A 15,262-nucleotide genomic window follows, 5' to 3' on the forward strand; every position below is an offset into this window, starting at 1 on the left:
AATACTGCTAACTTCTTTTCTTTCTTTTTCAAGATTTTATTTATTTATTTATTCATTAGACACACACACACACACACACACACACACACGCAGAGGCAGAGACACAGGTAGAGGGAGAAGCAGGCCCCATGCAGGGAGCCCAACGTGGCACTTGATCCCGGGTCTCCCGGATCACACCCTGGATTGAAGGCAGAGTTATACCGCTGAGCCACCTGGGCTGCCCCTAAGATCTTTGCATACAGCTGGAGTAAATAATACTAAAATTTGTTTGGAACCTTAGAGGGCCCTGAATAGCCAAAAGTATGTTGAAAAACATAGCCAAAGCTGGTGACATTAGAAGCCAGTCTTCAAGCTCTATTGCAAAGCTGTGATCAACAGGACAGTATGGTCCTGGCACAAAAGCAGACATGTCAATCAATGGCCCAGAAGAGAAAATCCAGAAGTAGACCCTCAACTCTATGGTCAACTCCTCTTCAACAATACTGGAAAGAAAATCCAATGGAGACAAAGTGGTCTCTTCAACAAATGGTGTGGGAAAATCAGACACCACATGTAGAAGAGTAAAACTGGACCATTTTCTTACACCATACACAAAAATAGACTCAAAATGGATGAAACACCCAAATGTGAGATAGGAATCCATCAAAATCCTAGAGGACAACACAGCCAGCAACCTCTGTGACCTTGGCTGCAGCAACTTCTTGCTAGACATGTCACCAGATGCCAAAATGACCTACTGGGACTTCATCAAGATAAAAAGCTTTTACACAGCAAGGGAACAGTTGACAAAACCAAAAGACAACTGACAGAATGGGAGAAGGTGTTTGCAAATGCCTTATCAGATAAAAGGCTGGTATGCAAAGTCTATAAAGAGCTAATTCAAAGTCAACACCCAAAGAAAGATAACCCAATGAAGAAATGGGCAGAAGAAATGAAAGGACATGTCTCCAAAGAAGACATACATATGGCCAACAGACACATGAAAACATGCTCACCATCAGCTGGCACCAGAGAAATACAAATCAAAACCACGGTGAGTTTCCCCCTCACGCCTTTCATAATGGCCAAAATTAGCAAGTCTGGAAATGACAGATGTTGGCGGGAATGCAGAGAAAGGGGGATCCTCTTATGATGTTGGTGGGAATACAACCTGGTGCAGCTACTCTGGAAATCAGTAGCAGAGGTTCCTCAAAGAGTTGAAAAAGGAGCTACCTATGCAAAACCCAGAAATTGCACTAGAAGGTATGAATCCCAAAGATCACTTTGGTCGGGATCCGAAGGGGCACCTGCACCCCCTGTTTATACCAGTAATATCCTCAATAGCCAACCTGAGAGGTATGGATGTTCTTTGAAAGAGGTATGCATAAAGAAGATGTGATGTAGATATAAATAAATAAGTAATCATATTTATTTATTAGACAGAGAGAGAGAGAGAGGGAGGGAGGTGAGAGAACAGAATATTACTCAGCCAATAAATAATGAAATCTTGGGACCCCTGAGTGGCTCAGTGGCTGAGAGTTGGCCTTTGGCTCAGGGCATGATCCCGGAATCCCGGGATTGAGTTCCACATCGGGCTCTCTGCATTGAGCCTGCTTCTCCTCCCTCTTGCCTACGTCTCTGCCTCTCTATCTCTCACTCTGTGTGTGTGTGTGTGTGTGTGTGTGTGTGTGTGTGTGTGTGCCTCTCATGAATAAATATATAACATTTATAAAAAAGAAAAATGAATTCTTGCCATTTGCAATGATGCGATGGAACCAGACGGGATAATGTTAAGCAAAATATGTCAATTGGAGAAAGAAAATTATCATACGGTTTCACTCATATGTGGAATTTAAGAAACAAAACAGAGTAGCATAGGGGAAGGGAAGGAAAAGTAAAACAAGATGAAATCAGAAAGGGACACAAACCATAAGTCACTCAATACTAGAAAACAAACTGTGGGTTGCTGGAGGGGAAGGGATTGGGCGGATGGGGTAACTGCCTGATGGAGATTAAGGAGGGCATGAGCACTGGGTGTTATATAAGACTGATGAATCACTGAACTCTACCTCTGAAACTAATATTACACTATAAGTTAATTTGAATTCAAATAAATAATATAAAATAAAAAGAAATACAAGTGAATCCAAGATAACTTTTGATGTTGTTATATAATGACACAGATAAGTTTTTAGAGATTAGGATATCTGCTCTAAGAAAAGAACACTATTAAAAGGAAAGATTACCTAAGAACAAAGATATCTTGCAGAAATAATTCACGGTGGACAATGAAAAGCGCAGTTGACAATATATGTCAAAGGCATTGTTGTTATTATTTAAGGAATCACGGAAGAGTAAATGTAGTATTTTGGCAAGAATTTCTATTTAGGTTTTTATAAACTACAATTACAGATAAATTAGTTAATTAATGGTTAAAGTGATGAAATATTAGTCTTACCCAGTATTCTCTTTTTGTAATTCCTCATTTTTCTTCACTTCTTGATCCAACCTGAACTGCAAAGGCTGTTTTAACTCCATACATTTCTTTAGGTTTTCCTTTTCATCACCACACTTTGGAAACAATTTTTTAAGAACATTAGTTTCAAAAATCAAGAGACTCCTTCTTCTTTTATAAAATGCTATTTCTCATGAATCCATGGGTAATATGTGTTTAGACAGGTTTATAAAATACATATAAAATGTAGGTTATGAACCAAATGTCAATGAAAAGAAATCTCAAAAATAAGGATGTTTGTTAAAACAGCTTCACCTGAGTTTATATTTTCATCATTTTTGTTTCTAGAATTTAAATTGCCAAAATTTACTTGGGAAATACAGACAGAGGTTTTTAATCCACATTAATGAAAAAATCTTTAACGTGGCTATACTTACATTTGAGTTTCTAGAGATGTCCTAGAAGCAGTTTCACCAATATCTTAAGATACTCTGGGTTTTGTGAGATCACAGCTTATTAAGATACAGTCTCTGAAAAATTCCCATACTGTCCCCATTATAATTTTGATGATTATCTGACTTTGGGATGAGATACTCTTTTTCTCTGCAAGCATTTCAAACATTTCTCTGCAAGATTTCAATTTCTTCTTTTCTATTGACCACTTTTCTCTCTAAATAAAATTCAAGCCTTCCCACTATTCTATCAAAACGTTTCCTTACTCTTGCAGCATTTTCGATCATCTTGCTTTTCCCCTTTCACTGGACTCGAACATTCTTTCATGTGTCATCTCAGGCACAGATTCATCTTTTCATCGCGTCTTCTACACTAAAATCTGACTTTCAATCCTGGAATTCCACTGAAAATTTTTGACAATCATCAAGGATCTGTTTTTGCAAGTCCTGATCCTGCTTTACTTCTCAGCAGCAGCTGAAAACAATGCCACATCTTCCCTCTGCTCCTCTAATCCCATTTCATTTCTAAATGACAGCAAACGCTGACATTCAGTCCTTGGACCCTTGCTATTCCTCTTTTTCACATCCTCTCAGAGTTCTCCAAATCAGAAAAAACCAGCTTCCGATTGAACACTTTGTCTGGTCGGATTAAATGCTTTCAGGTTTACACTTAACTGCTTAAAATACATTTAGAATACAGCTTTGTTATGTCAATGTGTTTCAATCAGAAATTACTGCTATGGTATAAAGTACTTAATTTTATCCTAAAAACTGTTAAGATATTCTCAAATTTAGGCAAGGACAGGTACCATACACATAAAATATTTTCCCTCTTAGATACATTTGTACATAGGAAGACAGAATCATTGCTCATGAAAAAAAAAATAAAAACAATGTAAAATAAAGGACTAAACTGGTCTGCACAGACTAGATAATACGGGTGAAGAAAGTAAGTTCACAGGGGAGTTAGAATAATCAGAAAAGCCTCATGGAGAATGAGAGACAATGAGCCAGGACTCAATAGTGTACGATTAGGCAAGAGGAAGGGAAACTAAAAAGACAGAGGGTAGAATGAGTAAAAAAAAAAAAAGGGTGAGAGATGGTAAAATCACCCCAATTAACTTAAAGGATAAAACCTGATGGCAGAGAAATACAAACAGATGCCAGACAACAACTAAATCAATGTTCACAGCAGCATTATTAATGGCCACAAAGTGGAAATAACCCAAAGGTGCATTAAATGATGAATGAACAAGGGCGTTAGCCCACAATGGAGGACTGTCTAACCAGAAAAAGAAATGAAGCACTGACATATGCTAGAACACAGGCGAACCCTGAAAACAGGAAGTGAAAGAAGCGAGTCACAAAGGACCACACATGGTGTGACTCCCTTTATGTGAAACATTCACAATAGGCAACTCTATGGAGACAAGAAGTAGACTTCTGGTTGCCGGAGGTCAAGGGCAACAGCTGAGGGTTTTTTTCAGGGTGATGAAAATGTTCTGATGGCAGTGATAGTTGCAAAACCCTATAAATATACTCAGCGACAACAACACATGTTAAATGGGTCAACTGTATGGTAGGTGTATTTATAGCTCAATAAAGCTTTTAAAAAGAGTCAATGGCAGGACCCAGATAATTTTCTTAATTCTCACTTTTGGCTGTATATACATCATCTGAGTATTTCCATGCATTTTTAATATATAAATATTAAAAATATAAATATTTTCTAATACTTATAAATAAATATATTAAAAATAAATACATAAAAGGAAAAGAAAATGAAGGAAATGCCTCAGTTCCACTAGTCGTAACCTTTCTTTACAAGTTTTCCTGAAATCAGTACAGAGTGTATATCCATCAATAAAAGTGAAGATGAGAAGTGACATTGTCTTTCAGACATTGTTCAGACAATGTCTGAAACATTCCATTAAACCTTATCTTCTGATTTTATCTAGCTCGCCTCATCATGGTAATAGAGATTTCACTAGAGAACATTGTTTTTAGGGCATCTGGGTAGCTCAGTTGGTTTAGGCATCCAACTCATGATTTCAGCTCAGGTCATGATCTCATTGGTGGTGGGTTTAAGCTGGCATGGGGCTCTGTACTCAGCAGGGAATCTCCTGGAGATTCTTTCTCTCTCCCTGTGCCCCTCCCCCTACTCATGAGTGTGCATGGACATGCATTCTCTCTCTCTCTCTCTCTCTCTCTCAAATAAATAAATAAATGATTAAAAAAAGTGTATAGCAGGAAAAAAAAAGTCGCTCAATTTCTGTGAATGGGTAAATGCTATAAGAAAAAAACATATCACACAGAGAGCAGAATGAAAAGTCAGAATTTAATAAAAAAAAAAGTGCATGGTGAAGACACTAAAATTATGCTAAACTGAAACGAAAATACAAAAGAAAGTGGCCCATGGAAACTAGCATCCTAAAACCCTTTATATTATTTAACCAGCTACAGATGAACTGTTGACATGTTATATGTAATACATACCTGACTTTCGATTTGATCCAATGTTTTTAAATCCTGTACTTCATCTTCTAAATTAATACGATAATGTGATAACTCCGGTGAAGCCTGTGACATAGATTGCTTTTTTAAAGCATCAGCCAGTTCTTGTTGAAGTTCTCTCATAACTACCTAATAAGACCTCCTGTTACTGATTTTAGAAATCATCCTATTATTATGTTAATAATATATAATTCTAATGTATGTACTTTATCACCACATACATCAACTCACCTTTTATTCCTAGAGTGTACACACTGCTGTTAAGTGAATTCAGTTAAAGACACAAAAAGTGTCATCCTCCTGCCTAGTCAGTATTATGTTACATAGATAATTATTTCAGCCCCACTCTCCATTCCTTGTTGATGAATTTGCAAAGCTTCCTAGCCTGCTGAAGTCTCAAAAAGAAATGGGTATTATATAGGTGAGGCTAGCAGTGGTAAATCCTACATTAATGAAATGTTTTCTCTCTTTTTTATTAGAGGCTAAAATTAACTTCCGAGTTCTTCGCATACTCAATCCTCTGCTCAAATCCTTCCAATAGGTTACCATCTCAGAACAAAAGTGAAGTCATACTAATGGCCCTCAAGCCCCCTACATAACCTGGCTTCTGCCTCCCTCCTGGCCTCAGCTCCTAGAGCTCCCTCCCCTGTTCATGCTCACTCCACTCCTGCTATACAAGAATCCTGCCATCCCTCCCTCAGTAGCCTGAAAATAGAGATCCAGTGCCAAATTAATAAATCACAAAGATACAATTCTATTGGAAAATTTTAAGCCCAAATGGTAGTTACTTGAGTTTTGAAATGAGCAAATTATTTGAAAAATGCTTAAATTATAAACCGTAGTGGGAAGATGAAATCAAATACAGCTTTGCTAAGTCACCAGTTATCCCAAATTATGATTTAGTGAAAAGTAGATGCCTTTAAAGAGTTCAAAGGTCACAAGAATAAATGATTTGAGACTAAACATTTAAATTTACATAAATAAAAATAAAAGTATGCTAACTGAAAATGCTTAAAAAGCTATCAAAGAAAAGTACTGAGATACAGCACCTACACTTCAGTTCATGTGACAAATCTGGAGTTAGTTGTCAAGTTAATCCACTTATTTGAACCTCAAGGTCAAAACACTCAGGTATGAGCATTTCCACTTACCTGTTCATAATGGTATTAAAACGTGGTGACAAGAATTAAAACTATTTTAGTAGTACTAACAATAAATTATTAAGATCAGACTCCTTTCTTTAACAATGTATAACTTAACCTCTTGAGGTTTCTCATAGATGATGCACATTTTTATTCAAATTAAAGCACCTTTCAGGTCTAATTTTTATTTGCTGGTTACAAGTTATGCTGACTCACAGGTCTATATTTTTTTATATTCATCTAGATTCAAAACTGACCCATAATCATTCAGGTCGTGATCTCAGGGTAATGAAGTGGAGCTCTGCACTGGGCATAGAACCCACTTTGGATTCTCTCTCCCTCTCCATCTGCCCCACTCCCATTTAAGTGCAGGTGTACTATTTCTCTCCAAAAAAAAAAAAAATAGTACTAATAAGCCATAACCAAACATTACTTTGAATTTTCTAACAGGAAGCTTGAAAACTATTTGTCTTTCTGAATACTTACTTCTCTTTCTTCTTTCTCCTTTTCATACATAAATACTCTTTCCATTAAATGTTTACATTCATTGATTAACTCCTTATTTCTTTCTTGCAGTATACGACTTCGTTTTTCACTTTCAGCTTGAAGATTTCTTACAATAAGCTGAACCTGGTCTTCGAGATCAGTTCTAGTCTTTTCTTTACACTCCACTCTGCTGTAGGCATCATCTAGTTGCTCTCGGAGCAACATATTTTCACTTTGTAGTTGAGATAATTTGCCTTCTAAGGATTCGTGCTTTCCAATGTATTCATTCACTTTGCCTTGTTCGTTTTGATATTTCTGCTCAATTTCCTTCTTCTGACCCTCTGTTTGTTTTGGGTTTCTTTGTACATGTTCTAAAGCCAAAGTCTTTTCTCTGAGAGCATCTCTTGTGTACTGGAGCTCAATTTCTAGGACGTTGAGTTTACTTTCGGCTTCAGAAAGTTGCTGAGAAAGCACGTCATTGTTTTCTTTTAGGTTAGACATCTCAAAGTTCATTTTGGCCTGTAAATGAGACCACTCATCTTTGGCTCTCTGAAAAGCAAGTTCTAGGTCTCTTTTTGATGCCTGACTTTGATCGTGATCCTGTATAGCTGTAGCGAGTCTAGCTCGGTATGACTGAAGTTTTGCTTCCAGTCTTTCTCTGTTTAGCTTTTCATCCTGCAGTTTAGAGGTCAGCATGTTATTTTCAGTTGTCACAACATTCAGCTGCCCACTAGATTGGAATACTGTATTTGTTAATGTTACCTCATTCAGTTTTATGGAGTCATTCTTTTCTTTTTTAATTTCAGTGTCTTCACGATACCTCTTTTCCTTTTCCTGTTTCTGATTCCTGATTGTGTCTATTTCCACTCTTAGCGTGGCAATTTCATCTTGCAACATGCGGTTTTCAAGTAACAGACCTTTTTCTTTTTCATGAGGAGGAGAAACCTAAGTAAAACAAGAGTCTTTTAGCTGGAACTCAATAAAATGACATTATCATGATTTTCTCTGAAATCAAAGAATATCCTATGTTTATACAAGGAATAGGTTGCAGTTAAGTGGATATCCAACTGGAAAAACACAAAGTTGGATCCAAGCCTCAAACTTTTATACAAGCATAAATTCCCCAAAGTTCAAAAGTTTAATTGAAAGCAATGAATGCATGAAAGGAAAAAGAAATCATGACAAAATCCTAAGAATCTCAGAATTGGAAAGGTCTTTCTCTGGTTTACAACAAACGCAGAAGGCTTGAAAGAAAAGACTAATACATCTGACTACACTAAAATTGAGTTTATAAGTCTCATGTGTAACACAGTCCACAGGAAAACCCTTAGCTCTGCATATATTTGGACAGATTCAATTTCCTAACCTCACTTTGTTCTGAGAATATTCCATATGTATTCTACTTTTCTAACATTTGTATACTCAGTTATAAGAATTTTATCTACTGATAACTAATAAATCTAGGCATTGTACTACAAACATGTCTGCATACATTAATTATCTCTTTTAGTTATCACAATTCCAGAATGAAGAGGTTAAAAATACTAAGTGAGCTGCAGGACATTCCCCAGGTCTTTGTACCCACTACCACTGTTCTGGCACCAAACTGCAGCTACTTCTCTAGCCTGAATCTTAAATACAAAAGAAGCCTTGTATTTCGGGAGTGGCTGGGTGGCTCAGTCAGTTAAGCCTCTGCCTTCGGCTGAGGTCATGGTCCCCGGATCCTGAGAGCAAGTCCCGTGTCAGGCTCCCTGCTCCGCAAAAAGCCTGCTTTCTCTCTCCCTGTGCCTCCACTCCCCCTGCTTGTGCTCTGTCAAATGAATCCAGAAAGTCTTTTAAAAAGAAAAAAAAAGCCTTATATTTCAAAATGCCAATACTAACTAAGGTAAAATTTATGTAGCTCCTAGAAAAATCATGAGATTATTTGTGGCTACAACTAATTTTATTTCCTCTTCAGATGTTTAAAATGGCAATAGATGCAAAAGAGGGGAAAATACACTGAGCTATTTTATTAGGAACAAAAGACTTATCAATAATTACCAGTAAGTATATATTACAGCATATGATTATTTATAAAGCTCCTTGTAGGGATCCCTGGGTGGCGCAGTGGTTTGGCGCCTGCCTTTGGCCCAGGGCACGATCCTGAAGACCCGGGATCGAATCCCACATCGGGCTCCCGGTGCATGGAGCCTGCTTCTCCCTCTGCCTATGTCTCTGCCTCTCTCTGTGACTATCATAACTAAATAAAAAAATTTAAAAAAAAAAAAAGCTCCTTGTAATGAAATCAGATGCTACTTGGAGCAAATTGTTACTCTTCTCAAAAGTAGGAGACTAACATCTGAAGTAAGGTCTTAAGATGGGCTACACTTTTCCTCCTGTTCATCAAGTGTGAAACTAACCTCTCTATGAATATAGAGGTGGTGAAGGAATTGCCAAAAACTAAAGCATATGTTGTTAGTAGCAAGAGTTTTGTGCTTATGGAAAGCTCATAAATTCCATACTATTTCCCAAAATAATAAAAACTTCTCCTTCAGATAAGGGCATTATGAATGTCACTATTTGACACCACAGACAAATGTATTTAAATTAATGAATGGACTACAAACTTCACTGCCCCCCATATAGACCCGTATGTGTCTGTCTGTATGTATCTATGTATGTGTATATGTATATATATACACACACACACTCACACACACATATATATGTATTCTTTTAAAATCCTCTGTACTTTCCATAATGTACAGGGTTGGTTTTTTTAGAAATATACACATGCATGGAGAAAAATAATAATTCCAAAAAATAAAATATACATACGTACAGATACATACACACGTACTTCAAAATAACTAAAGAAAATACCTCAGAATTCATTTTAGTATGAGACATTTCTGTCTCATTTTGTTTGCAAAGGTGATTGTTTAGAATTCCATCTTGGGTGGGAAGGGGGCAAGGTGAGGGAGGAGTAGGGATCCTCAAGCACCTGGCCCCACCAACTTACCTTGATAACTTTCAAATCACCCTGAACACCTACGAATTCGACCTGAGATTGATTGATTGATTTTTATTTATTTATTTTTTTACTGGAGTTCGATTTGCCAACATATAGTATAACACCCAGTGCTCATCCCGTCAAGTGCCCCCTCTCCCGGGGCAAGTGCCCGACCTGTTTCTTTTTAAAGATTTATTTATTTATTTATTTATGATAGAGAAAGAGACATGAGGCAGAGACACAGGAGGAGGGAGAAGCAGGCTCCATGCCGGAGCCCGACGTGGGACTCAATCCCGGGACTCCAGGATCTGCCCTGGGCCAAAGGCAGGCGCCAAACCGCTGAGCCACCAGGGATCCCCCTGACCTGAGATTTAAAGAGAGAACAGTCAGAACGCTACAGAGAGAAGGGTTTTCGCTTCTAACAAGGTAGGAAGGAGGAAAAAAATAAAACAGAATCAAGGGGGGCGGGGGGGGGGGCACCGGAGGAGCCTGGCTAAGGCCTGTGGCGGGGAAAGCCTCCCAGGAGGGAAAGCCCAGTCCCGGAGAAGCGGACAAGTGGGAGCTTTACAATCCGCCCCGGATTCCTCCGGGATGGAAAGGCGCTCAGCAGGGACCTCGGGCAGGAAGGGGGGGACCTCCAGTCTTGGGGTCACTGACAGAGGAAGTGCGCCGGGGGAGAGCGCCCCCCACTCCGGCCCAGCTCCCTAAAGGGCTGGAGCGCGCTGCGCCGGGCCCCAGGGAGAAGCCGGTGGGTCGGGAGGGGCTCCGGGAGCCAGACTCCAGCAGCGCAGGCCCCGGACCCCAGGGGACACAGCCGGGATCCTGCGCTCCCCCCGGGACAGGCCGAGGCGGGGAGGGTCCAGGACAGCGAGAACCCTCCTGCCCCGGGAGCAGCCAGGCCCCTGTGGCCTGGGAGATGGCAGGAGTCACTGCGGGGGGCGCCCTCCAGGGCCAGATGGCAGGAGTCACTGCTGCCAGAGACCTGGCCGCTGCCGGTGTGGTTGTCCCTCCTGGTGCCACCCGGTGCCTGGAAGAGGCGGGGCCGGCGGGGGACACGGGCCTCAGGGGAGGTCGGCTCCCCGTGACCCTGCACCCAGCAGGGGGCGGGACAGCTCCCCAAGGTGCACACACCTGCCCCTCCCCCAGAAGACCAGCTGGAAGGACAGGGGGAGTTCCCGACCCAGCAGCCCTGGAAAGCTCCAGGGGAAGTGGAGGGATCTACAGTATATAGAACTAGAGGGTACCCCTCTTCCCCCCACCCCCATGTTCCAGTACAACTCATTTTTTATCAGACTGTAAGTTTCCAATTTTCTTTCTCCTTTTCCACCTTAACTACAATATTTTGCCACCTTTTCAAGTTTCTTCCTTTTTGACTCTCATATTTTTACAATTACATGTCTTAGATATATTTTCCACTTCTAGATTCCCTTCAACATACTCAACGTAATTTTGGGAGCTAGACGAGATATGTTTTGTGTGTGTGTGCTTTTTTGTTTTCTGTGCCTCATTTTGTTCTACAATGGCACAATACCTTCTAAAACAGGACCAGCATGCACCCAGAACCAAGTGGTATACCATGCTGGTTCATTCTGTGAGACTATATTCTCTCTTCATTCCCATTCTGCCCCCCCCCTTTTTTTTAATTTTTTATTTATTTATGATAGTCACAGAGAGAGAGAGAGAGGCAGAGACACAGGCGGAGGGAGAAGCAGGCTCCATGCACCGGGAGCCTGATGTGGGATTCGATCCCGGGTCTCCAGGATCGCGCCCTGGGCCAAAGGCAGGCGCCAAACCACTGCGCCACCCAGGGATCCCATGCCCCCCCTTTTTATCTCATTTATGTTTTGGGGAACAATGTTGGGGCTCTCTACAAGTATTTCTGGTTTATAGAAATTTGGGACTCAGTATCTTCTAACATACAGAACTTAATACACCCAGGACCAAGAGGATCACCGCCTAGCACCCCTCAGGTAGACTACATTCTCCCTCCACTACAACTTCATCACCACCACCATGTCCCAGTCCCCCCAACATTTTATTTTTCTACTTCTTTTTTTTCCCCCTCTTTACCTTTGCTTTTTTTCTCTTTTTTTCTTCCTTGGCATTCTTGGCCTTTTATTTTCTACTACTTTGTTTTAAAATTTGTTTTTCACTTTAGTGGTCATTTTGTGTTATTTTGTTCTTCTCTTCATTTTAAATTTCATGTCATGGACCTTGTCAGAATCATCGAAGGATAAGAAACCTTGGGTGGCTCAGTGGTTTAGCGCCTGCCTTCAGCTCAGGGCATGATCCTGGAGTCCCAGGATCAAGTCCCACATCAGGCTCCCTGCATGGAGCCTGCTTCTCCCTCTGCCTGTGTCTCTGCCCCTCTCTCTGTGTCTCTCAAAAATACATAAATGAAATGTTTAAAAACAATCATCTAAGGTGAAATTGACTTAGATTGTGGTTGATAGTCTTGACTCAGCCCGTTCATACAGCCACGCTGCAGTGAGCAAAATGACTAGAAGGAAGATCTCACCACAAAAGAAAGAATCAGAAACAGTACTCTCTTCCACAGACTTACAGAATTTGAATTACAATTCGATGTCAGAAAGCCAATTCAAAAGCACAATTATAAAGCTAGTGGTAGCTCTGTAAAAAAGCAGAGAGTATTAAAGAAACTTCATGACTGCAGAATTTTGATCTAATTAGTCAAAATTAAAAATTAATTAAATGAGATGCAATCCAAACTGAAGGTTCTAACAATGAGGGTTAATGAGTTAGAGGAAAGAGTGAGTGCCACAGAAGACAAGTTGATGGCAAAGAGGAAAGCTGAAGAGAAAACAGAAAAACAATTAAAGGACCATGAGGAAAGGTTAAGGGAAATAACTGAGAACCTCAGAAGGAAAACATCTATGCATAATTGGGGTTCCACAGGAGGGCGAGAGGGCCAGAGGGCCAGAAAGCATATTTGAACAAATCATACCTGTGAACTTCCCATATTTGGGGAGGGAAATAGGCATTCAGGTCCAGGAGATAGAGAGGTCCCCCACCAAGGGGAGGGGGGGAAGCAGAACTCGACATTTAATGGTGAAACAAGCAAATTCCAAAGAAAAAGAAAGTCCTTAAAACAGCAAGAGACAAGAGATTTCTAAATTATATGGGGAGAAATATTAGATTAACAACAGACCTCTCCACAGAGATCTGGCAGGCCAGAAATAGCTGGCAGGAAATATTCAGGGTTCTACATGACAAGAACATCCAGCCAAGAATACTCTATCCAGTGAGCCTTTCATTCACAATAGGATAAAGAGCTTCTAAGATAGGCAGAAGCTGAAAAAAATGTGACCACCAAATGAGCTCTGCAAGTAATATTAATGGGGACCCTGTAAAAGAAAGAGGAAGCCCAAAGAAATAATCCACAAAAACAGGGACTGAATAGACATTACAATGATAGTAAATTAATATCTTTCAATAGGTAGTCTCAATGTGAATGGGCTACATGATCCCATCAAAAGACGCAGGGTTTCAGACTGGATAAAAAAATCAAGACCCATCTATTTGCTGTCTACAAGAGACTCATTTTAGATAGAAGGACACCTACAGCATGAAAATAAAAGGTTGAAGAACCATTTACCATTCACATGGTCTTCAAAAGAAAGCAGGGGTAGCCATCCTTATATCAGATAAATTAAAGTTTATCCCAAAGACTGTAGTAAGAGATGAAGAGGGACACTATATCATACTTGAAGGGTCTATCCAACAAGAAGATCTAACAATCATGAATATTTATGCTTCTAATGTGGGAGCTTCCAAGTGTATCAATGAATTAATAACCAAAGTAGCGGCATACTTAGATAATAATACACTAGTAGTAGGAGACTTAAACACGGCACGTTCTGCCAATGACAGATCTTCTAAGCACAACATCACCAGAGAAACAAGAGCTTTAAACGATACACTGCACCACATGGGTTTCACAGATATTTACAGAACTTTACATCTGAAAGCAACTGAATACACAGTCTTCTCATGGAACTTTCTCAGAATAGTCCACCCAATACCAAAACATTGGAATTGTCCCCTGCATATTTTCAGACCACAATGCTTTGAAACTAGAACTCAATCACAAGAAGAAATCTGGAAGAAACTCAAACACATGGAGGAGAAAGGCCATCCTGCTGAAAGATGAATGGGTCAACCAGAAAATCAGAGAAGAAATAAAAAGATTCATGGAAACGAATGAAAATGAAGATACAACCATTCAAAATCCTTGGGATACAGCCAAAGCAATCCTAAGCGGGAAATGCATCGCAATACAAGCATCCCTCAAAAGACTGGAAAAAAACCTCAAAGACACAAGCTAACCTTGCACCTAAAGGAATTGGAGAAAGAACAGTAAATAAAACCTACACCAAGCAGAACAGAGAGAGTGAAGATTTGAGCAGAACTCAATGAAATAGAGACCAGAAGAACTGTGGAACAGATCAACAAAACCAGGAGTTGGTTCTTTGAAAGGAAGAATAAGATCCATAAACCATTAGCCAGCCTTTTAAAAAACAAAGGAGAAAAGACTCTAATTAATAAAATCACGAATGTAAAAGGAGAGATCACCACCAATACCAAGGAAAACCTAACCAAGGAAATAAAGGATTTATACCCTAACAACTACAGAACACTTCTGAAAGAAATCCAGGAAGACACAAAGAGATGGAAAAATATTCCATGCTCAAGGATTGGAAGAATTAATATTGTCAAAATGTCTATGCTAACCCAGGGCGATTTACATTCAATGCATTCCTGTCCACGTACCATGGACTTTCTTCACTTTCTTCAGAAAGTTGGAATATATAATCTTAAGATTTGTGTGGAATCAGAAAAAACCCCGAACAGCTAGGGTAATATTGAAAAAGAAAACCAGAGCTGGGGACATCACAATGCCGGATTTCAAGTTGTATTACAAAGCTTTGATCATCAAGACAGTGTGGTACTGGCACAAAACCAGACACATAGATCAATAGAACAGAATAGAGAATCCAGAAATGGGCCCTCGACTCCATGGTCAAGTTATATTCGACAAAGCAGGAAAGGACTATCCACTGGAAAAAGGACACTCTCTTCAATAAATGGTGCTGGGAAAACTGAACAGCCACGTGCAGAAGAATGAGACTAGACCATTCTCTTGTACCATACGCAAAGATAAACTCAAAATGGATGAAAGATCTAAACGTGAGACAGGAAACCATCAGAATCCTAGAGGAGA

At 39.8% G+C, this 15,262-nt stretch overlaps 1 protein-coding gene across 1 annotated transcript in view; it reads right to left on the reverse strand.

Moving 5' to 3' along the window:
• LOC140595961 (uncharacterized) overlaps window positions 1–15,262 on the reverse strand; it is a 145,733-nt gene that overhangs the window by 30,087 nt on the left and 100,384 nt on the right. The window contains exons 29-32 of the mRNA XM_072742460.1: window positions 7,791–7,973; window positions 7,029–7,703; window positions 5,383–5,466; window positions 2,438–2,550 (exon numbers count right to left, since the gene is read on the reverse strand). Of these exons, the coding sequence (XP_072598561.1) occupies window positions 2,438–2,550; window positions 5,383–5,466; window positions 7,029–7,703; window positions 7,791–7,973 (1,055 nt within the window). The remainder of the gene's footprint in view (window positions 1–2,437; window positions 2,551–5,382; window positions 5,467–7,028; window positions 7,704–7,790; window positions 7,974–15,262) is intronic.

The sequence above is a fragment of the Vulpes vulpes genome, chromosome 2, assembly GCF_048418805.1.
Source record: "Vulpes vulpes isolate BD-2025 chromosome 2, VulVul3, whole genome shotgun sequence".
NCBI classification, from domain to species: Eukaryota; Metazoa; Chordata; class Mammalia; order Carnivora; family Canidae; genus Vulpes; species Vulpes vulpes.